Source organism: Sciurus vulgaris (genome assembly GCF_902686455.1).
Source record: "Sciurus vulgaris genome assembly, chromosome: 4".
Lineage (NCBI taxonomy): Eukaryota > Metazoa > Chordata > Mammalia > Rodentia > Sciuridae > Sciurus > Sciurus vulgaris.
The window spans coordinates 49,834,613-49,859,181 of NC_136464.1; the positions used below are offsets into that span (position 1 = coordinate 49,834,613).

The 24,569-nt window shown below is 49.1% G+C and overlaps 1 protein-coding gene across 2 annotated transcripts in view; it reads left to right on the forward strand.

Annotated features, from left to right (window-relative positions):
- The first annotated feature begins 2,401 nt into the window (after positions 1-2,401).
- The window catches only part of DLG5 (discs large MAGUK scaffold protein 5), a 100,559-nt gene continuing 78,391 nt past the window's right edge, over positions 2,402-24,569 (forward strand). Inside the window, exon 1 of one of the 2 annotated variants that reach the window (XM_079138784.1) lies at positions 2,402-3,192. In XM_079138784.1, the coding sequence (XP_078994910.1) occupies positions 2,889-3,192 (304 nt within the window). In that variant the 5' untranslated portion in view covers positions 2,402-2,888. The remainder of the gene's footprint in view (positions 3,193-24,569) is intronic. The other variant, XM_079138787.1, reaches the window with a different exon arrangement.

Below are 24,569 nucleotides of genomic sequence, written 5' to 3' on the forward strand. Positions count from 1 at the left end.
ACCCTATTTCCAGATAAGGTCACTTTCATAGGTACTAGCAGTTAGGACTTGAGCATATCTTTTGGTGGTGGTGGTGGTGGGGGGGGGAACACAATTCAACCCAGTATTAGGCACAAAGGAGATTGTGTATGGGAGGTACACCAAAGAATATAAAAGTAATCCATACAAATAGGACTGGGTACAGTACCATATGCAAGGTCCTGGGTTTGAGCCCCAATAATGAAACAAACAAAAACCTACGGAAGTAAAGGTCATAAAACGGTCATTGGTTAAAGCAATCCTAAAACTTAATATATCTACAAACCAAATGATCTCCTCTAGGGTTCATGTTTTGCACAAACCCCAAGAGTTTGCTAAAAGCAAAGGATTTACAAAAAGTAAGTGTTCATCACTGTCCAGCTACTGGGAGAAAGCATTCTTAGCAACCGGGCTTCCTCACTGTTTCTTGGGAAGGCTTCCAGCAAAGAAACACACATTCTCCTCCCAGAGCTTCTGGGAACTATGTCTCCTGTCCCCTCCTGTTTCAGAAACCCTTTGGAACTGGGACGCACAATTGGTTCTAACCATAAACCAAATTAGTCTCTAACTTTGCTTCTCCTGCCCTCTCTCCACTTCTACCTTCCTCCCATCATCTAGATTTCTATTCATCCAGCTAAGAACAGATGTTCCACATGTTCCCTGGAAAGTGGATACCTTGAGGATGATTTAGGAAGTGTGGTTGTTGTAAGGGAAGTGGTTGCCAGAAAGGTGCTCACCATGTCTTAGGGGCAGGAGAGGGAGGGAGGAGCCCAGGACCCTTGCAGAACTCTGTCTATACCAGCCTTCACACCCCTAAAACCTTGTTCAGCTGTAGAAGCCCAGACTAGCTGAGCAGGAAGATATTTTTAAATAGTTCCACTATATTGGGGTCCACGGTGAGTCATGTTGGCTTTAAATAATTCAGTACAGCTATGGATCCTCATCTCAGAAAAATACAAAAAGCTTCATTAACCCCCTTGATTTTATTCAAGGTCAAGACTTAGAACCCCTGATCTAATACTTTTCCCATCCCCTGTCTCCTGAGGAAAGAACAAATGAACAAGGGCGATTGATTTGCTCCAACATTGTGCAGCTCTTTAGAGGGGTGTGTTAAGACTAAAGTGCAAAAAAAAAAAAAAATTTTTTTTTTTTTTTTTTCACTAGGAATTGAACCCAGGGACACTTTTCCTCTGAGCTACATCCCCAGCACTTTTATTTTTTATTTTGAAATAGGTTCTCACTAAGTTGCTTAGGGCCTTGCTGACTGCTGAGGCTGGTCTTGAACTCCAGATCCCATCCTCCTACCTTAGCCTCTCTCAGTTGCTGGGATTACAGGTTTGAGGCACTTCACCCAGCTCCTGAGGTGCATATTCTGGTACTCCTGTCCTAAATCTTATCTGGAGACCATGTATACATTAAACACACGTGACTTCTCCCATTAAAGAAGCAGAACATGTAAGATTGCTTTTACAGGGAAGAAAAGAAGCATGGGGATGGAAGTGATGGATGGTCAGTAGAAAAAGTCACAGGCTGCCCAATATTTGTAAATGAGATTCCGTAGTTATAAGTCGACGTTTGAGGTGGCCCTGGGGTGGCACTCTACACTAGGTGTAGAGTAGGTGGGGTTACTTAGAGCAGACCTTTGATATTCCAGCTTTGAAGGACCTTGTCATCCAGTCAGGGGCATAGTGGTCTGTGAAGGGTAATGAAAGGCAGAAATTCTTGATTTCAGAGTCTGGCCGTGGATGCTCTGGTGGTCGGAGGGGAAGCAAGGTAGCTCATCATTTTGACACCTCGTGAGACGAGCTGCAACCTGGGGGATATCTGGAGGAAGAGCACCTCTCTTACTACCAAGATCAGGGACTCCACAGCCAACCCTGACCCACACTTCCTCATCCAGCATCCAAACCCCTTTACACTTTGGACCAACTGGGTTCAGATGCGGAAGAGGGGAAGATAAACTGTTAACGGCGTCTCAGCGGAGGGGCTTTTACTGGGAAAATTTCAATATAAGAGCTCCGTGGAATGGGGAAACCTCACAGTTTCGACGGAGGTCTTAGAGATGTCTAAGTTTAGGGTATCCCCTCTCCATTGGGTCCGAGCTTGATTTTGGAGTTCTTTATTTTGGAAACCCCGAATTGGGGGCAGGATTTGCACAGGAGGGTCTCCAATCGCTTGGGGGTCTGGCCGCGTCCCCGACCCGAGTTGAGTCTGGGCCTCGGGGGACCAGAAGCGCAAGCCCGCGCGGAGTCCTAGCCTCGAAGGCCGGCCCGGGCGGGACCCCTCCCCTAGGTCCATCCCTTGACTCGCCGCCGCCTCCGGAGGCCGGCAGGGGGAGGGGAGGGCCGGGAGGGGCGGGCCGGCGGCGGCGCGGGGCGCGGGCCATGGCGGCGCGGGCGGCGGCTGCGGGGCCCCGGTGAGCCGGGCCGGGCGCACGGGCTGAGGCGGTCACTGAGCGGGGCCGGAGCCGTCGGGGCCCGGCGACTTTCCCCGGAGTTGTAGTGTGTTGGGGGCGGCGCAGGCGGGCGGCGCGCCAAGTCCAGGGGGAGGGGGCATGCCCGGCTGGAGCCGGGCCTCGGGGCGCGCCCCGGCCGCCGTCCCCACCTCCGCCTCCTCCTTCTCCTCCTCCGTCTCCTCCTCCTCCTCCTCTTCCAGTCCCGCCGCCGCTGCAGCCAACATGGCTGCGCTCAGGAGACCGGGAGGCGGCCGCTGCTGAGCCGCCGCTGTCCCGGGCCCCAGCCCGCCCGGCACCGGCCCATGGCCCCCGCCGCCTCGCGGCTCCCGGCGCGCTAAGGCTGCCGCCCGGGCGCTCGCCAGCCTTGGGGAGCCCGGGCGCCGTCCGGCGGGGCGGGGCGGCTCGGCCCGCCACCATGGAGCCCCAGCGCCGGGAGCTGCTCGCCCAGTGTCAGCAGAGCCTGGCCCAGGCCATGACGGAGGTGGAAGCCGTGCTTGGGCTGCTCGAGGCCGCGGGAGCGCTCAGCCCCGGCGAGCGGCGGCAGCTGGACGAGGAGGCGGGAGGCGCCAAGGCGGAGCTGCTGCTCAAGCTGCTCTTGGCCAAGGAGCGGGACCACTTCCAGGACCTGCGCGCGGCGCTGGAGAAGACGCAGCCTCACCTGCTGCCCATTCTCTACCTGAACGGCGTCGTCGGGCCGCCGCAGCCCGCCGAGGGCGCGGGTGAGTGTCAGACCCCCGCCGCGGCCGCTTGGACTCGACCTCTATCCCTTCCCTCCGCAGCTTGCCGAGACGGATCTCGCCAGGGCCCCTGCGCTACGCGGCGATTGCCCCGGGTGACACCTTCCCTCCTTTAACCCCTGCAGGGAGGGGGCGATGCGTGGACCCCGCATTCACACCTCCTCCTCCAGTCCCGCCGGTCTCTGTGAACAATGCTGCCCCTCCCCCAGGCCTTCTCCCTCCCAGGTGCCACGGCTGCAGGGTCCTCCGGAGGCTACCAGGTCCAGTCGTGGGGTGGGGGGGTTGAGGGCTGCCCCGGAGGGATGTTCAGTTTCTTTTCTAAGACTTCAACGTTCGCTAGTCCTTTGGCAGCCTGTGCTAGCATTTAACCAGTGGCACAATCAAGAACCAGGGAGGGAGCCCGAGCCCGGACCTGTGCAACTGCATTTTGGTCCCTGCTACCCACTTTAAGGACCAGTGGCACCTTTCACTTTCTGACCCAGCTCCCTTCCCTCTGCCGGTAGTTCAATCTCTTAACTCATCCAGACTTGTGGTTGATTATGCATAATGCCTGCCCAGGTTTCTTTGGAAACTGGGTCGGGAAAAGTTGGGGAAGTTGCATTGCAACATGGGAAAATCTTAGTAGTGGTTGTTGGAGCTCAGTTTTCTCCCGAGAGCACTGAGCTGCCTACGGAGGAAAGCTGGTGGCTGGTACCCTTTGGAACCCCTTCTTGCCCTTGGAGGTAAATGATTTTTAAGTGTGCCTGTAGGGGAGGGGTACTGCTGGAAGTTCGTGAGGAGTGGTAGTCTTGTCCTGGACAGATCTGGGAGTGTGAATGCCAGTCTTTTGGACAAGGAAGAAGACTTTGCACTAAGGAAGGAGTAGAACTAACATTTATTGTACACCGTGGGAGCTGGCACTATTATTCCTGCTTTCCAGCTTGGACTGGCTGGAAAGCTCAGAAAGTATTGAGTGCCACAACTTTTGAATTATGATATATTGTTTTAACACATTCGGAGCCTGGGAAGAGCAAGTACATCTTTTCTAGGTCTTGTCCTTAAGAGTTAACTGATGTATAAAATAAAAATAAACAAAGACACATATGTAAAAGAAAGAAAAAGTGAGCTGAGAGGGCTGAAAAACTGTCCTTAGCAACTTGTAGGGCAAAGGCTAAAGAGTAAAGAGACCTGTTTATGTGGTTGTTAAAGGCCTCAATTATTAAAGGAGTGATTTTATAAGGTGTTCCTCATAATAGCTCTCACCTACATGGGCCATCTCCACTCAGTTTTTATAGCTGAAAGGAAACTGACGTAGAGAATCTAAATTGTTGGCCACATAGCAGAGCTTGCCCATCAGTGGTCCCGTCTCCACCTTGGGTTTCCAAATGCCTTACACCTCTGTCCCTCAAAGCTGCATTCTGGGCAAATGCAGTGCTTTCCTGGTGTAGTGCTTTGAAAGAGGCTAAGAAGGGTCTGTCACATGTGGCCAGGAGGATAGGAATGGGGGGAAGGGACAATTTTTTTTTTTTCTTTTTAATTACTTCTATTTGTATTTGTGAAGGAGGAAGTTTGTTAAAGATTGTTTCCAGAAGGCTTTCTGAGGGAGAAAGCGCAGAATTTGGAGCACCGGATAGAAGTCTTCACTGGGATGTATGTGAATCGGTGCTAGCTTCAGTCTCTGGTCTAGGTAACTTAATGGATGAATTACTGTTCATTAGGTTCCACCCTTTCCAGGCCTCTGGGAGAAGGTGGGGCCTCAAGCAGGAGTTCTAGAAGCTAGTCCTGACCGCCAAGGAAGGAATAGAGTAGGGTTTGGATTTTATCCCCAAGGGCAGTGATTTCAGATCTGTTTTCCCACAATGCAGAGTTCTGTGGCTTCGTGAAATCCTTAGAAAAATAACTTTCAAGGGGAAGTTAAGTTCATTTTATTTGATACATTAGGAAAAAATTAGGATAGCATTTGGTTTGGCAAGATGCCACCTGAAGCCTCTTGGGGAGGGGGTGACATGGTGAGTAAACAGTGGGGTGCTGGGGACTTCATGAGGAATGGATTGCTCTGGGTGTTCCCAAACTTTTTTTCAGTAAAGTAGGGGAATTTTTTTCTGTAAAGTACCTCCTATAGGGTAATGCTCAGGGTGTAAGAGGTACTCTGGCTGACGGGATGGGGCCTTGGTCTTATCCCTAAGGGGCTGTGATCGGGGAAGCCTAGCACTGTGCCCTTCGTGCTTCCACTCCCCAACGATTTCCCCTGTGGCTCTGCCAGTGAGTCAGCCTCACTGTGCGGCCCTGTGGAGCCTGAGGGAGGAGCTGGCCAGCTTCCCTAGGACCCACAGTATCTACGGGAGGCTGTTTTGTCACCATCTCTCTACATTGGAAGTGGTGCCATCACCCACTTAAGGGCTTCCATGTTGCATTCCACACTGAGTGGGCCCTTGTACACTATGGAGTCTGTGGTGCCAAAGGTAACGGGTGCCCAGCAGTCCATTGCGTAGGGCCTGAAACCTGAAGGATCCTGGGGAGGTAGGTCAATTGGATCCACCTGGCATCTCATGCTCAGGTAGCTGAGATTTATAACCTACCAGGCTGAGGCCTGGGGGCGCAGAAGTGACTAAGAAATATAGAGTTTTGAATTTTGGGGCAAGAAGGGGTTCCAGTGCCAGAATTGGTAGTGCAATGCAGTTTTAGCATTTTGTATCTTGCTTTCCTATTCACTGATTCTCTGGCAACCCCAGTGCAAAGCATGGTGCCTTTGTTACTCTGGTTCCAGGCTCCTGTCCGTCACTGAGGAAGAAGTCCCAGGGCTGGCTGATGCCAGAGGTGAAGCCGAGCTCCTTGCTCCTGACCTCTTGTCTGGGGGCAGTTTTTCCTGTTACCTGATCAGGCCTTCCCTCTATTAATTTCAGGACATTTCCTGTCACTGGGGAACTCTGGAATTCTGAAGTTTTCTTGTCCTTGACACATTGATCATAGGGAAAAAAGGAACACCTAGGTCTAGCTGGTGGGGACGGGGAGATAACAGCTGTTCTCTTCTGAGAGCTCTCATGTTTTTAGTTTTTTTTCCCCCTGCATTGTACCAGAATCTGGTGAATCTAATTTGGAATTTCACAACTCAGGCAGTCCTTTTCTCTTTGATGCAGTTATAAAATTAGAGTTTTCTCCCTTGAGGATCTCAGCTTCCTGCTTGGTGTCTTCATCTGCAAGGTGGAGCTGTGGGTGCTTTGTCACCTGCCTCAGTTCCTGGAGGGCAGAAGCGTTGGGGGAAGATTGAGGCACTGGTCCTGTGCTTGGCCCTGGACAGGGCTGGGGTGTGTAGTATCATTCCTTCAGCTTGCTGCCTCTTTGGGGGAATGGGGTATTTAGGAGAGTGACATCATAAGACAGACCTATTGAGTAATTGGCATACCCAAGCAGGGTTTCTCCTCTTTATAACTGTACTTCTGTGGCACATGACTATGATCCGCTACTTGGGATACTGAGATGGGAGGATTGCAGATTGGAGGCTGGTGTGGGCAACTTAGTGAGTTACTGTCTCAAAAAGTAAAAAGGGCTGGGGATGAAGTTCAGAGATAACATGAGGACCTGTGTTCGGTCCCCATACAGTACTGCAAAAAAAAAAAAAAAACAAACCCAAAACCCAAAAACCCAAAAAACTACATGTGACACACTTTCTGTAAATACTTTTCATCTATCCCTAGTGACTCTAATTGCCACCTAAATGTAGAGGCCTCCCCAGATTAATTCACCCAAGCCTCTCTTGGGGAACAAAAGTGTCAGAAATCGGTGGTCACCTGCTAAACATCTCATCTGTGTGCTCAGAGCTCCCACTTCCCCTGGGCCTCCTCTCTACTTTCCTAGAGAGAGGCTGACTTGCTTTCACCGGACTTCAGAGAATGGAGACAGCAGTGGCTGCTGGAGAGGCTGAGGGAGGCTTGGAGCAGAGAATGGCACTTGAGTAGGGGTGGAGGGGAGCGGAGTGCATGGGGGAAAGGGTAGGATGTCTGGCAGCAGACACAGCAGAGCAAGGACTGGCATTGGCCTTGGGTGGAGGGAGATGGGGTTGTTCAGGTAACTGTAGGGCCACGCCACTAGGCCGAGTGAGGTTTTTTTCCTGGTACTGGGGATTTAACCTGACCTGGGGGCGCTCAATCACTGGGCCACATTCCCAGCCCTTTTTTGTATTTTATTTAGAGACAGGGTCTCAGGTCTTGCTGAGGTCCTGAGACTCACTTTGAATTTACAATCCTCCTTCCTCAGCCTCCTGAGCTGATTGCAGGCATGCACCACTGTTCCCCAGTGAGTGAGGGTTTTGGATGTTACTTGGATTTTAGGTGTGGTAGAAGTTAGCTCTGGAAGAAGTTTTTTTTTTTTTTTTTTAAAGGAATAAGCCTGCCAGACTCTTCCAGCAGGACTAGTGAGGTTGGCTGCACATTGTCAGGTGTGGATTATTATTATTCAGTAGAGATTCCCTAGGCCTTTTTTCTCTCTTTGTTCCTTTTGGGTAGACGCTACCCTCTGTCCTGGAGGGTCATCAGGAGAAGAGATGGAAGTAAAATCTCCAACCATTTGTAGTTTTTCTTTTCTTTTCTCTCTTTTAAATTGTATTATTTGGAGGAGGTGGCAGAGGAACTTAAAAGTCATTGTTGATAAGTACTTGTAAGTGAAGGGAAGATTTTTATTTTCTTTGTATTAGTTCAGGGTACCTTTATTGCAAATGACAGAAACTTGGCTCAAACTATTTTTTAGAAAAGATAGATTTATTGATTATTTGTAGCAGTCATGTGATGCATAATGATGTTGCAGTCAATGACAGACCACATACATAATGGTGGTCCAGTAAGACCTCATCACCTGGTGGTGGTGTAGACATATGATCTCATGTAAGTATACTCTGTGATGTTTGCACAATAAAATTGCCCCAGATTTATTTCTCAAAACTTATCCCTTTAGGCAACACAGGACTATCTTCCAAAATCTTGGAGTGGATGAGGGTCAGTTGACCCCCTGAATCCTTCAGGCTTAGCCATGAGAATGGAATGTGGCCTCAGGCCTCTCTAGACTTCATGTTCACAGCACCTGGTCAAAGAAACTGAGCTCTATCCAATCAGCCCAGACCAAAGGATCTCAGGGAGGAATTCCGATTGGCCCAGCTAGAGCCACATGTGCACATGAGGCCAGCCATTGTGGCTGGGGCTGGAGAACTGAGATTGGCTCAGCCTTGGCTCTGCAACCAGCAGTGCAACCAACCAATAGGGCAGGGTGATGGGATGTCGTGATTGGTGGCCCATTCCAGGCCACCCTCTTTTTAGAGTGTGCAGGAACAGTTCTCCAGAGTAAGAGGAACCAGGGGAGTTTCGTGTAGATACAGCCACTACACATGTGGTGTCTCCTTTGCATGATGAGACGATTAGTAGATGAGGTCATTGCTGGAGTGGGATGGTGGTGGTCGGACCTTGAGCAAGATAGTTAACCTTCCTGAGCCTCTCTCGTGCCCTATGAAGTAATTAAAACAATAACTGGAGCCAGAGATAGAAAGGCCTGGGCAACCTCTACTGAACATGTAGAGTCCCAGTGGTAGGCAGCTAGGCTCAAATCCATATCCCCCCAGTGTCTGATACCTTAGAGGTTCCAATCCTGTCAATCCTCACATTCCACTGCACTTCTTGCCCACTCCTCAGGGTTCCTGGGGGAAATCCGAATTTCCCCAGGTATGTCCCTCATCCTGTGCCACAGCCAGGGTCTTCAGGATGCCAGCCCTCTAATCCCTGCCCTCCTCTGTACCCATCACCTGCACTTGGCATGCATCCTGTGAGTCCTTTGGATCCATCGTAGTAGGCCCAGGAGTGATGATGGACAAGAAGATGCAGAAGAACATGAAGAAAACTGAGAAGAAGATGTACAAACACCACAGGCTGGCAAGCATCACTCTTCCTTCCAGCAGTGAAGGACTGAATGCAGGGCCTGGATCCTCTCCCCCAGTCTCATCAGTTCTGCAGTCCTGTTAAGTTTCAGCTGCTGTGTTGTACTGGGGGAAGTTATTCCACCCCACCTTACCCTGCTGTTCAGCCCTGACAGGCTGGGTTAAAGGGGAAGAAGATTGCCATGGACTAGCGAAGACTGTCTGCTCACTGCTTGGCTAGATCTCATAGCTGAAGAGGTTAGCAGGGGTGCTGTGTTTTTGGAGATGGGGAGACCTCTGAGCCAAAGGCAGAGGACAAGTTTAAGCTGTGTAAAATGTGATCATTATTGTTATTTTTCCTTTTGTAGTACTTGTAGCTGGGAGGTTTTGTGGAAATCTAATGAGGGAACAAAACCTGTACCTTTCTGTAGTGGTGGCACTCTTGGGTGGTTTGGTGGCACATGTGTTTTGCAGCAAGCCTTTGGCTGATGGGAGCCCTGGCCCGGCTGCTGGGAAGCAGAGTCCATTTGGTGGATGAGCTCTGACTGCCATTTTGGAACCGAATCTCTGTGCCTATCTCAGCGATCTCAGATCCCACTCTTGTTTCTCTAGCTTTTAGTTCACATAAAGCTATTTCTCCTAGAAAAAGAAAATAAAACATAGCAACCATTAACTGCTTCACATTGCCATTTGACAGTCATTGGTGAGAACAAAGGAGGAGCATTTTGTTATGGCGGAGGGGCGTGCAGCATCACAGTGGCAGCGGGAGACGGGAAACCAGCCTTACAGCCAGAAAACCAAGAACCCCGGGACTTCTGAGGGTTCTGTGGGAGCCTGTTGTAAACATGCCACGCGGGTGTCAAGGTTGCTCTAACTGTGGCTGTGGCTCTCGAGAGCAGACCGTGCTCCTGCTCTCCTAGGCCTGGTGCTGGGTGCGCCGTTGTACCTGTAATGCCGAGATACAGCTTGGCCTGAGATCCGTGTTAAACAACTTTTTGTTAAGTGGATGTCGGCTGTGCATAGAGTGAATGTGTGTCCCCATGCAGACCCTCTGCAAATGCACATACAGATTCCTAAGTGGTGAGTTCACAGAGGCAGAAGGCTGTGGGAGAGGAAGAAGACTTGAGCCAGTCCCAGATGCACACACAGACGTCACCACCCACAGCATGTCTGTGATGGATGCAGGTGGTGTGACATTGGTATCCGACGTCCCCAAGGTCAGCCATCAGGTACCAGCAGTGTGGTGCTGGCTGCCAAGAGCCGTGTGGAGCACCCGCATTGCCTGTTGTAGGATTGGAGAGTTCTTCTCTTTACACTCAGAATTTGAATGTCAGCTTTGGTGTCCTCAAAAGAGCCCTGAGTGGTGGTCTCCTGAGTGCAACATCTTGACCTTGGCTGAGCCTCTCAGCTCCCTGGGGCTTGGGTTTTTTGTTTGTTTGTTTTAGTTCAGTAATAAAACCAGAAGAGGTGAAGTGGTGATTGGGAGGCCGCTCGGTCCTGTGGGGTTCCGAGTCCTTCTCAGGGAGCTGGACTAAATCTCTGTGGCCCCCCTCTACACCAAGATTGCTATTAATCTCGTTTAACATTTGTGTTAATTGATTTTGCTATGCTGGTTTTCTATTTCCTGAAAAAGTGCACAGACTAGGAGAAATATTTTGTCTTTGTTTTTTGTTCTACCTCCTATGACTTACTTGTATATTCTGCAGCCCTAGAGTGAGGGGCCCTGTATGCTTTCCTGCAGCCCTGGGAAGATGTGCTTCAGAGAAGCAGTGTAGAGTCAGAGTGTGGAGCTGCAGCTCAGTCTGCATGGCAGACTGTGGAGGACATGTGGAGGATGTTCAGCAGGGAATTTTAAAGGAGATGGAACTGGAGGGAAATTGAATTTCTTTCTTTTTTTTTTTTTTTTTTATCATTTGCCTGGGTCAGATTGTATGACAATAAATTCTGTGTCTATTGATTTTTTTTTTTTTTTTGAGGCAAAGTTCCACAAAATGGGCTGCAGCAACATTTTTAAATAAACAGATATTTGGTGATCCATCCCTTTAAACCTTTGGTGGATAATTACTCTTTGTTGAACTTGACATTCATTTCACACCAAGGGTCATAACCTGTTAGCTTTACTTTTTATTTGCTTTTATTTTATTTTTTTTTTCAATTCTGGTAAGACATATAACATAAGATTTATCATTTGAACCATTGTTTCAATGTAGATATGCATAATATGAAAATTGCTGTTTCAACTATTTTTAAGTGTACACTTCTGTGGTATTAAGAATATTTGCAGCCTGGCACAGTGGCACACCCTGTAATGCCAGTGGCTCAGGAAGCCGAGGCAGGAGGATCACAAATTTAAAGCCAATCTCAGCAACTTAGCAAGGTCCTGAGCAAAACCCTCCTCCAAAATAAAAAATAAAATTGAAATTGTTTGAGGATGTGGCTCAGTGGTTAAGCACCCCCTGAGTTTAATCCCTGCTACAAAAGAAAAGAAAAGAAAAATACACACACACACACACACACACACTCTCTCTCTCTCTCTCTCTCTCTCTCTCTCTCTCTCTCTCTCTCTCTCTCTCTCTCTCTCTCTCTGGCAGCCAAGAGCGGTTCACACTTTCCATCGTGTTTCTAGAACTAGTGTCTTTGTCCCCAAAGGCCTTGAAGTATGTCAGTTATTTCTATTTTGTAGACATTCCTTTATCCCATTCGGAGTTGGTTTGGTTTCTCATCTGGAACCCAGGGTAGCAAGGCTATCAAGATTTTTTTTTTAAGGCCTAGATCAGCACTTCCCCAGGAAACCTATTCTGAATGTGATGGTGCTGCTGCTCTCTGACTGGGTTCTGTGTCGGGGCATTTGTGCAGTGCCCGATTAAGGAGTTCCAGTCGCCTTGCTGCAGGCCTCTGGAAAGCACTCCGGAGCCACTATGCTTTGGGGCTTCATCAGAATGGTCCCAAGCTGATTTGACCACAGAATCCTCTTCAGTGGGGCATTTTGCAACATCAGTGTTCAGAGGAATGTACTTTTGAGAAACATCTGCATTACTGCATGGATCCGGAACATCAGGAACATCATTTTTTGCGTTTCCCTTTCATTTGGAGCACCCAAACTTTAAACTTCACTATTCTTTTAGGTTCTGTTACCAGCTGAAATAGTCACATGTGGTTCCAGGGCTAGTAGCAGTCATTTTTAATTTCCCTGATTTGGCTCAATAAGAATGAAGTCTGATTTCTTTATCATCATTCTTTGGGCTGGTTAAATCTCTTGTGGTCTTCCCTAAGACTGAGTGAGCAGGACTGGGTCACCGTTAAGGCTCTGAGGACATCTTGGAAGGATGTGTGGAGACCATTCTGATGGTTTGGCTGCTTTGGGTCTGAGATGGGTTAACTGTTGGGCATGTCTTTCCTGCACCCTTGGGAAGCACTGGACTGGGGAGTAGGAAAGATGGTTTCTGCCCTGAGAGTGTCATGTTGCTTCTAGGAGGTTGGATGAGTGACCCAGGTGCCTGGACATTGTTGTGGGTTTAGAGCTTGGGAGTGAGGGCCTGGGACTAGAGATAAGTGAGTGTCATGAGCCCACTTGGAGACGTCCAGAGACTGGGGTTTAAATCTCAGCTCTTCTCTCCAGAGCTGTGTGACTCCCGTGGTTGCTTAATATTCTGGGCCTCCTTTTCCCTGACTGTTCAAGAGGGGCTAGTGGTCTTCTCTTCCTAGGACCTTGGTGAGGCTGGAGGTGATTTATTGAGACAGCCTGCTGTCCCCATTTCAGCTGCTGGAACAACCTGCCCTTGAATAGAGAGGCAGCCCTGGCCTGTGTGTGGACTTGGGAAGCATCACAGGCACAGGCCGGGCTTGTCCCAAGGGAGAGGCTGATGCCTCTCGGGCTGCTCAGAACACGCTTTCATGAGGCTTGGGTCCTGGAGCCCTCACTTGAAGGAGGTTTCACCGTGCCCTGTGACGAGTTCTGTTCCAAAAGGACCTTGGGAAGAGTCTATTCAGAGGGGCTTCAAAGACATCCATTTCCAGATAGACACAGGACAGAGGAGGAGGCCTGTTTCTCTTTGACCCCAGAGAGCTGGACATGGGCTGCCTGCACTGGAGAGAATTGAGCACAGTGCAAGCAAGCACCACCACCCCCACCTTCCTTCCTTTCAAGCCTTTCAAACATAGGAGACAACGTTCAGTTTTCCTTGTGTCAAAAATGTCCTTTCATAAGTGGCTTTTTCAATCAGCACTGGAGCAAGTTCTGCCCATTGCATCTAGTTGGCGTCTTTGGAGTCCCTGTGCCTGGGCCTGTGGTTTCAGGAAGAGCTCCTGTTGGTGCCATCCAGCAGTGGAATGGTCTTTAAGAGGCACTGGCATTCCTTGAAGGCGTTCACACAGAGCCTCGGGGAGCAGAGGGTGCTTATTTGGGGAGCGCGCTGTGCTGTCCAACCCTAAGCTGTTCAGCCTCAGTTTCCTCACAGGGTTGCTTTGGACGACTGAATGACATGATACCTGTGAAGTGTAAATGTCCTTTATGACTTAATTAAAAAAAAATAGCTATAGGATCCTTTTTGTTAACTGGAAGGGAAAAGTCAGCTGTGTAAATAGACAAAAGAGGCACTCTAGAGCAATCAGGAGTAGGGACCTGGAGCTTGTCCCTTTTTGTGGCCTCTGTGAGTCCCCTCTACAGGGTCCCCCAGGATCCTCCAGGGGTTCCCTGGAACACAGTTTGAAAACCACTGACCCGGCTGCTTTTGTTTAAGATGCCCCCCATCCTGGGAGGGAAAATAGCCACCCAAAGGCCCTTCCTATGTCTGAGCCCAGCTGGCAGGTGAGTCATAGCTGGTCCCAGCATGCCTTTGGTGGCAGTGATGTTTTCACAGGGTGCTTTTGTTTTTACCTGTTTCCTCTATTTGCCTTTGTAGATTTCTTTTTGGGATGAACCATACTTTTAAAAATGGCAAATGACCACATGGTAGTTAATAAAAAAGCCAGTCTGTTACTCAAGACAGTGGTGTGGGAGGAGTAAAGTGAAACCCCATCAGATGTCAGTTGCTCTGGGAAGTGTTTACCTTTTTTTTTTTTTAATGGTATTTGGACTTTTAAAAAAATATTGTCATTAATTGACCCTACCCTGCATGGTCTAAGTACCATGCATAAATGATGCATAAATGGCCCTTGCTTACATGTACCCTGCCTTAGGGTCCTCTGCCCCCTATGTGGGCCGCAGCCCTGGTGACCAGCTCCAACCGGGGAGCAGTCTTTCTGTCCTCAGGGTTTGTCTCTGTCTCAAAGTCTACTTCAGTTTACTGCTCTGGATGGTACCTGTCTGCTCCTCAAGATGGCCCCGGACCTTCAAATAGATTCATATCACACACACACACACACACACACACACACACATTACATACACACACACATTTGTTGTGGTGGTGCTTCTGCTGGGGTTGAACTCAGGACCTTGTGTGTGCTAGGCAAGCACGCTACCACTGAGCTGCACTCTAGTCCTGAGTTATTTTCCAAGTGTGGTGAAAATCTGGCCAGCCAATATTCAGTGAAGAGATAGCAAAACAAATGGAAAGGAACTTTATTCACATCTTTTGACGTAAAAACCAATAATTTGGGATACTTTAATTCCTTAAAAATAATATAATGAAGCCTGGTGTGGTGGCGCCTACCTGTAATCCGAACGGTTCGGGAGGTTGAGGCAGGAGGATCACGAGTTCAAAACCAGCCTCAGCAATAATGTGGTGCTAAGAAACTCACTGAGACCCTGCCTCTAAATAAAATACAAAACAGGGCTGGGGATGTGCCTCAGTGGTCGAGTACCCCTGAGTTCAAACCCCGGTATCCCCCTAAAATATATATATATATATATATATATATATATATATAATTTTATATAAATTTTGTATATAAAATATAAATGTGTATTTTATATATTTATATATAAATATATATAAAAACTATATATATACATATACATATATATATATACACATATACGTATATATAAATATATAATGACCTTTTCAGTACTTGTGATCCTCTCTGTTCCCCAATTCACCTCTTTCTTCTCTGGCCAAGACACTTGCTTTTCCTATTTTTTTCTTTTCTTTCCTCCTTCCTTTCTTTTTCTTTTTTCATGGTGCAGGACCTTGCGAGTGCTCTGCCGCTGAGCTGTACCCCCAGCCCCTTCTGATGTAATTTTCTTAAGCAGCCTATGGCTGATGAGTACACTGGCTGGGAGGGATCTTAGAGACTACTTTGTCCAAATCCTTGTTTTATAAATGAGAAGCAGCGAGGACACAGAATGTCTTATTTGACTCGGATCTCGCTGCCTGCCATTGGCAGAGCCAGACAGAGAATCCAGCTCCCTTCCCAGGCCGGGAGCAAGCTTGGAGAAGGCTTGGATCCTGGGCTGGTTTTCCCTGATCTGGGCCTGGCTTAGCAGACATCAGACTTCATAGTGAGGATGGGCAGGTAACAGGCATCCTAGTTCATGGAGTTGTGAGCTCTTATTTCTGAGCAGGGAGCAAAATCTTTTATCAGCGCATGCCTTGACATTTGCCTGCTATAGATGGGCAAACTAGGGGACTTTTGAGAGTCCTGCAGCTTGCTCAGGTCAGCAGCTGCTCAGAGGCAAGGCAAGCTCCGAGTCCTGTCAGTTTCTTTGTGAAGGTGCAGTGCCCCTCTCCAGGCGGTCCTGTGGAAGGGTAGGTGGATATACCTGTGTCCCAAGCCTGGGCCGCCCTGCCCTGTCTCAGCACCCATTCATTCAGTAGCTATGCTGTGAGCACCTGTCACACCGCAGGACTTTTTGGAAGCAAACTTAGGACATGACATCTAAATTTAGTGCTGAGTCAGAGGATGGGTCTGACATTGGCAGGAAGGACCTCCACGTTTCTTTTTGTGACACAGCAAAAACTCTGGGTGCCAGCTCCTGTGACTTCTTAGTGCTTAGTCACAGGACAAAGTTCAAGCAGGAAAATGATGCCCCAGGCCTCTGGCCCCAGGGAAGAAAAGCCTTCCATAAAGATAAGAGGATAAAGTCCCTATGGACATTGAGATGGGGCCTCCCTGATGGCCAGTCTACGTAGGAAATGGATCTAGGAAAAAACAAGAAAGTAAACAAAACCCAAACGTGTTGGATCCCACCCCCCCACCCCCCGCCACCCCAAACAACAGCTGAATCTGTGGCAGCTCAGAGTTCAGGGTCTGTGTGTGGGAATGTGTTTATCTCTGTGTGTTTTCCTTCTCATTTCTGATAGAAAATGGCAGAATGACCTTTATATATCTTGTCCTGTTCCCCCACCCTCCTTCTCCCCATTTTATGGGCCCAGGGAGAGGGAACAAAACAGTGACCAGCTGCCCTGGCTTTCTGTGGGAAGTTGTGAAATCACATGTAACCTTGTTCTGTCCCCAGCCTCGCTCATATCAAGGCTTCTCAGGAAAACTCATGGAACTGGTCACAGCATCGTCTTCTTGCACAGGATCCCATGGCTGTAAAGTAGAGCCCAACCAGATTCAGACCCATATTTCATCCGTCTGTCCATCCATCTGTCTGTCTGTTCCTGGTCAGTGCTTCATACCTGGCTGTACTAAGTACCGAGCCTGCAGAGGTAAGGAGGACACTAGTATCATCCGTGGACAGCACTGTGGACCCACACGGAACATGGATTTGTTCTTTTAGTTGGAATATTCATCCTGTCTTTTCCCTAAAGCTTTTCCCTTTGAATTGTTCTGCCTGTTCTGGAGCTTTTAGAAATACTAGAAAGGATTCAACCTAGCTTATGGGCTTCTAGCTTCTCACCTTGCATTTTTGTGGTTGATAGGACACAGCCAAGAATCTTTGAGTGTCAACATCTGTAAGGGTCTCAGAAGATCAATAAAAAGAAGATGGTTCCTGTTTCCCCCCCTCGCTGTCTTGCTGAGTTTTTCTTTTTCCCCACTGGAAGGTCCAAACTTGAATGAGCAGGTGTCCAGCAATACGGGTGAAGCTGCTTGGACTTATGGGTGCCTAAAGAGGGAGAGTGTTCAGGGAGCTGGGCTGGGTGCATGGGAGGGTGCTGAGAGGAAGAGGGAGGGAGGCAGGCCTGATGCGAGCAGTACCAAGGGCCTAGGCCTGGAGGTGAGGGAGGGAATCCTTTTTGTGATAGGGGTCTGTAAGGGACTTGGGGCTTTGAGTGGGTACATCACAGCCAGTGCCGGGGAGTGAGGCCAGGCTCGGCAGCCTGTGCCGCGGCTCGGGGAAAGCACAGGCAGGCCAGGCTGCTGCTTCCAGTTGTCCACTCTGGGGCTGGAGAGGGGATGGAGTTGACTGTGGTCCGTGTCCTGTGGAGGAGGACCCTGTGGCCAGAGCCATATGGGTAAGGATGTGACAGCTGGCCTTTCCAGATCCCCGAGGGATCTGACCGACTCTTTGTGCGTCGTTGGATGGTTTGGAATGCCGACTTTTTTCTAAGTTTCAAGTCTGAGAATGATAGCTGGGAAGTTCGGGCGTGAGAGTCTGTGAGTCCTCTGGGGAGGTTAAGATGCATTCCCACGAGGTGACCCTTTCTCTGGGGAGGAGGAGGGAATGATCGAGGAGTGAAGTGACTGAGGGGAAGTGAGTGACTGCAACTCTCCAACTGCCTCCTCCCTGCCACCTCCGGTAACCTGCCCAGGCCTTGGTGTCCTCACCTCTTAAATAGGATCCATGATACCAGGTCATTTCACAGCTGGCAGGAAAGGCAGGTTGGTGTTGCAGGTAAATGGTCATGTGCTCCCAGTGGGTCACACGCTGGGCAGGTGGCAGGCATTGATATTTCACAAATCCTTTGTCAGTTATTTTTGCATTACTTTTTCTCACTTGGTCCTTACCTGGTCTTACAAGTGAGGGTACAGATGGAGAAGGCCAGGTTCCTTAGGAATCGATTTCGTAGAATGGCAAAGAACCTAGACTTAACCAAGGTGCTAGTTCAAGGGCAAGCTGCTTTCATTCTCTGCATCAGTATTCTCTTGTATGAAATGAGGGTGATAATAGGACCTGGTGTTGTGAAGATGAAAGGAGTTACTGTTTGTAGTGTGTTGCGAGCAGCACCTGGCACAGGTAAGCACTAGGTAAGCGTAAGCTGTTATCTTTATTATTGTTGCCTTAGCCCCATGGGTAAGTTCCCCAGTGGGGCTGGAGCCCAGCTGTGACTTGCAGGGGACTTACACCATAAGGCCAGACTTGCAACAAGTGCTTGTCACCTTTGCTTCCATGATCAACTGGATGATTTTTTAAGACACCTGTCTTCCCACTAGACATGTGCTCTTTCCAACTTGGTCCCACACTCGGGGTCTGGCCTACACACCAGTGTGAGCTTGCAAACTCTTGGTTCCTGGACTGAAATGCGAGCATAGAGTTCGAGAGGAAGTGTCAGCAAACTTTCAAGCAGTTTGACCTTGTGGGGACTCACTGCCCAGGTGTAGACTGCTTCAGGCGCTCACATGACAAGTGACATGAACTGCACCTCATGGGCATCGGTAGCAGGACCAGATGTTTGCAAATAAGAGAGTGGAGCTCTGTGCCCTTCCTGCCCACCCCCTAACAGTCAGCCTCTGTGGGAGGAGCCTCAGCCAGTGAGAGTGGTTGGGATCGATGGCAGTTTGTGGGCTAGTGTGTGATGTCTGCACTCCAGCAGCCCATGACAACTGAAGGCGGTGCAGTTTCATGGCAGAGGCTTTTATTAATGAGCAGCTGTTTTTATTTTATGCCCCTGAAGCTTCCCAAGGCACATGCCTTTCTTGCTGCTCCCCTAGCAGGCCTGGTTCTAGCAGGATTGGTAAGAGGCCACACCAGAACTCAGCCTTGGGCTCCAACCCTTCCGACCTCTGAGGCAGACAGGAACTAGAAAGCAGGATAAGGTCAATCGATGGTGGGGGTGGGGGGTGCAGACACTCCCACCTCTGCTGGTGTAGCTGTCCTGGAGCCTCTGGCAGGACTCCAGCAGAGCCCGGTCCTGGCAGCCCCTCTCCTGGGTGTGACTCCCCAGGTTCTCATGCAGGTCCCAAGGAAGGATGCTCCCTTGGGATGCTCCTCAGTCTGTGTGTGATAGAGAGGAGGTGGGGCTGGGAGTCCCTCACTGGAGAGCAGATGTGTGCTGATGGGGGTGAGCCTGCAGCCCCTGCAGCAGTTCCAAGTTACTGATGAGACCCAGACATGGCAAGCAACGTGATGCCTCCAAAAGCACACTGCTCCGTGAAAACAGACGAGTAATGCAGTGCTGTCGTGTAAGTTAAGAATACAGAATACCCACCTGGCAAAAACATGCAGGTAAACATAAGCAAATGATTGCCCATGGGTGTGGGAAGGGAAATGGGCGTAAAAGGAATTAAATAAAACATGAGGGGGTGGGGAGAGAGGGGGGAGAGAGAGAGAGAAAGAGAAAAGAAATATTGCTTTCCTGTCCCACTTGGCTGTTCCTCATCCCACGCCATCCTCATTCTGGCGCTGTGGATCTTGACTGAGCTGACATCCTCAGGCAGATATCATCCCAAAACGGCCTTGGTAAAGTTATCCCTGTTGCTGGGCAAGGTGGCACATGCCTGTAATCCCAGCAACTCAGGAGGCCGAAGCAGGAGGATCACATGTTTGAGGCTAGCCTCAACAATTTAGTGAAGCCCTGTCTTAAAATAAAAATAAATAAATAAAATTTAAAAATAAGGGTAGGGGGCTGGGGATGTGGCATGTGGCTCAGTGATTAAGTGCCCCTGGGTTCAATCCCTGATACCAAAAAAAAAAAAAAAAAAAAAAAAAAAAGTTCTGTGCTGCAACAGGTTCTGCTGAGTCACCTGGAGTTGGGGAGGGGCAGCCTTGGTTCATGGGACAGTTGATGCAGTAGGAACTGGGTGCTTGGATTTGTAGGAGCAAGAGGTGAAGAAGCACTTGTTTTAAATGAGGCATTTGAGTGTGTCAGCAATGCTTGCGGAAACCCACATTCTCATCTTGGCCATAAATGGGGAAGTATGGCTGGCCGTCCTTTAGATATTTAAGTTTAACAAAAGCTGCTCAGTTTCATGTGTCTATCGAGTATATGATACCATACTGCAAACCACATATAAGACAGGGAGACAGGAGTTTTGGCTTCAAGAAGGTAAAAATAATCCTTCTTAGGATCAGGAGCAACTTTTTTTTTTTTTTTTTTTTTTTTTTTTAATTGGGGATTTGACCTAGCACGTAACCACTGACTGTTTTTAATTTTTTATTTTGAGATAGAATCTGGCCAAGTTGCTAAGACTGGCTTTGAACTTGCAGTCCTCCTGCTTTAGCCACCTGAGTCACTGGGGTTACAGGTGTGTGCCACTGTACCCACCTGAAAGGAATTTTTTAAAAACTTTTTTTTATTGATTGCTTTTAATTATACGTAACGTTAGGATTCACTTTGATATAATTATAAAGGCACAGAATATAATTTGCTCTAATTTAGTCCCTAGTATTTTCCTTTTCCCTCCCCTTCTCCCTCCCCCGCTTTCCTTCCTTCTACTCTATTGATCTTTTGCTATTTATTTTATTTTTTTAATTAGTGCCTTGTGGAGGTACATAGTGGTGAGATTCACTGTGGTATATTCATATAGATGCATGAGAAAGTCAGGTCAGATTCATTCCACTGAAAAATAGGATCATTTTTAATGAATGCACAGTGTTGCTCTGTCAAGATTTTATGCCATCAGTAGAACAGAGGAAAGGGACCTAGGCAGGAGGGAGGAGGGGAGGGAAAGGAAACTTTCTGGGAAATGAACTTGACCAAATTATATTGTTTACTACACAAATCTAAAACAGTGAGTTCCACCGTTATGTATAATAATAATGCACTAATCAAAAAAAAAAAAAAAAAAGCTTTACATCACCAGTTTTCCTTGACTGGAGCACTAGTGTGTTCCCCTCTTGCAGGTCAGTAAAGGTGCGGTGCGCCTCCTGTGCTCAGCTCTTTGTGTATCTTTTCATTTCTTCAGGGTAAGTTCCCAGAAGTGGAGCTGCTGGTCTGCAGGGTGTGGATGTTTTTAGGGCTGTTGATAGGAATCGCCAGGCCAGCCCTGCATTGACTCTGGGCCACCCCCAGTTTTCTCCAGGTGCAGTGTTTGGACCCACCCCCTCAGAACCACCTGGGAAGCTTCTGACAAGTGAGCACTGAGCCACACCCTAGGTTTCCTGGATCAACCTTTTGTGGGCTGGTCCCCAGGATGTCCTTTTACTCATGGCTCTGTGTGTGTGTTTGGGGGGGTGGTGGTTGGGGTGTGCTGTGCTGGAACCCAGGGTCTTGTGCACACCAAGGCAGCTCTCTGGGGTTTAGCGAATGGTGTCTGGTGTCTATTCAGTATCCCTGCCTAGCCAGCAAGGAACGTAGAGGCCATATTTGTTGAGCTCATCTGAGAGAGAGCTGTGATGTGAGCGTCTGTTGGGGACAGTCGGGTGAGGACAGCACAGCCCTGGGACCTAGCTCTGGGAGCTACTTTCCTTATCTCGGAGGTGGGAGCTGCAGGGTGGCTCTAACATGAAGGCGCAGGTATGTCTCTTACTAATGTCGCTAGGTGAGAAGGATCTCATGGTTGACTGTGGCGCCGGGCTGGGCTGCCCTGGGCTGGTGTGGGAAGGAAACTCTGGGAGAAGTGGGTCAGGACAGAGAGCTCATCTTACCATCTCTTCCCCAAGGGGACCTCTCTGAGGCCGACATATCATTGAAGCTGGGTGCTTTTGGCCCAGGCTCTGAAGTCTTCCTGTCCAGGTCAGCAAAGAGGAGCTGCTTCTGCCCCTGTGCTAGGACTGTTGCACCCTGTGCCTAGGAATGAGCTTGCCAGGCGGCCTGACGCTAAGCCTCAGTGGGCCTCTCCGCCAGTGTCAGGAGGATGAGGACGTCCTGAGGCGCCCCCCATCAGGGTGAGCCCCAGATGTCACTGACACTGCCTTTCCATGGCTATGCAGCAGCCTCCCTTGGAGGCCCTGGCTTTACCCGGCAGATGTGCTACCTCCTCACACTGGTGCTGGCATCCACCAGGCTTGCTCAGGTGTAGCCAGCCAAGGATGAACTCTCAGCCAGGGTAACCTCCAGGGGACCATCTAGACAGGCTGTTTACTACTCGTCTCTGTGAAGGTCAGGTCCACTCTGCCTGCCCTCTGTTCCGCGGTAAAACTAGAAGGAAACTTGTGTGTTCACTTGTTAAAGCCAAGACACTGAGCTCTGGTGGCACCAAGATGAATGATCCACACTAGGGAGCAGATTGCAGTGCAGCTGATGTGGGGACTGGTAAGTCATGCTGCTGTGTAGGAAGGGACGTAGCATGTGGGGCGGAGTTCCAGGGAAGGGAGTGATTTCTGTCTCATGGAAGAGATACTTGGAGTGAGGGTCAGTTTCAGGAAGGAGGTTGGTAACTTGAGGACTGGACTTTGAGGGAAGAGTAGGAGTCTGCCAGGCAGAGGAGCACATGTCTGAGGAGGCACAACTGGGCAGGAAGGAACTGGGAATCCTGGGTGATCATGGGCCCTGGGGTGATTGGACAAAGGCCTGGTCAGAGAGGGGCTGGAGCAGATGACCCAGAGAAGGAGGCAAGGGCCATATTGTGGATTCAGCCTAAAGACTTTGCAACCTGGCCTCCAAATCTGCTCCTGCAGCTTCTGAGCTCATGGTTTAGACAGTTTCCTGACATCTCGGAGTTTCGGCTTCCTTGCCTGTAAGATGCAGGTAGTGTGAGCGGGAGTTATTAAGTGATATCACACTTGTAAGGTAGGTGGCAAAGAGCTTGGTAGTCAAGTACTCAATAAATGTTTTTTTCCCTTCCTTTAAATGCTTGGGTAAAACTTGTTGACTTTATCCTAATAAGCCCAAGGGAGCTGAGAAAGGTTGTGGAGTATAGACTTGATCAGATTGTACCCCTTCACTGTTGTGCTGCTTTTAAGACAACTGTGGTGTCTGATGGGGTACCTTGGGGTGTAAGGCAGTGGGGCAGGAAACACAGGTCAAGACCAGGCTTGGGGAGGAGAGCCCTCCCATCATGTTCTGATGTGTTCCTCACCTGCCAGCTCTGGTGGGCTGCTGGCAGGCATGGCAGAACTGTCTTCAAAAGGCGAGACCAGGTCTGGAGTGTGTTCCTGGAGAGCCAGCTTCTCTGGAGACAGCCTGCAGAACTGGACACTTGCTCAAGTAGGAGTCTGGCCCTGAAGAAGTGGGATGAGTGTCAGGAGAGGGGCAGAAAGCTGGACTGGAGCCTGTGGACTCAGACTGTGCTGTGTCAGCATTTATTAATCACTTCTATGTATGCCACAGCTTACATGGACTGAACCCGTGATCCTCACAGCAATGCTAGATGAAAGTATCACTGTCCAGTTTCACCGATGAGGGGACTGAGGCACTGAGAGGTAAAGTCACTTGCTCAGAGTCCTCAGCCACTGAGTCAGCATCTCCCCCTTGGCTGCAGGAATCCTGAGGGCATGTCCACTGGATGAGAGTTGGAAATTGGAGCAGCCTTCTGGGCTGGGAGGTTTGGAAGTTTAGGGCACAGTTTCTGCTGGCAGATCTAGTTGCCTTCAAGGCAGGGTGCCGCAGTACTGAGTATTGGTCAGTGATGGAACAATTGCCTTTGGATGCTCTTGAGCATCCCCAGCCTAGAAGGGGCTGGAATGTAACCTGTCTCCCTGCCAACCTCAAGACTTCCCAGTGGAAATCCCCCTCCTGCCCCTTTTGAAATTCTGTGGGTTAGTGGTGGGTTTTTGTCCCCCAGTACTGGACTTGAACCTAGGGCCTCTCACATGCTAGGCAAGTGCTCCATCACTGAACTACATCCTCCACCTACCCTACTCCCCTGCTCCACCATTTTTCCCCCCAGTACTGGGGATTGAACTTGCATGCTAAGCAAGGATTCAACCACTGAGCTATAGCCTTAGTCCTTTTTCATTTTTTTTTTTTTTATTGTAAACAAATGGGATACATGTTGTTTCTCTGTTTGTACATGGCGTAAAGGCATACCATTTGTGTAATCATAAATTTACATAGAGTAATGTTGTTTGATTCATTCTGTTATTTTTTCCCTTCCCCCCACCCCTCCTACCCCTCTTTACCCTCTATACAGTACTTCCTTCCTCCATACTTGCCCCCCTCCCTAACCCTAACTCTAACCCTAACACTAACCCTTCCCTCCCCCCCATTATGTGTCATCCTCCACTTATTAGCGATATCATTCGTCCTTTGGCTTTTTGAGATTGGCTTATCTCACTTAGCATGATATTCTCCAATTTCATCCATTTGCCTGCAAATGCCATAATTTTATCATTCTTTATGGCTGAGTAATATTCCATTGTATATATATACCACAGTTAGTCCTTTTTCATTTTGAGACAGGGTCTGGTTAAATTATCCAGACTGGCCTTGAATTTGCAGTCTTCCTGCCTCAGCCTCTCTAGTAGCTGGATTACAGGTGTGTACCACCTCACCCAGCTGGGACAGTGGCTTTGAGCCCTTTGCATGAAGTCAGAAATAATCTTACTGAACCT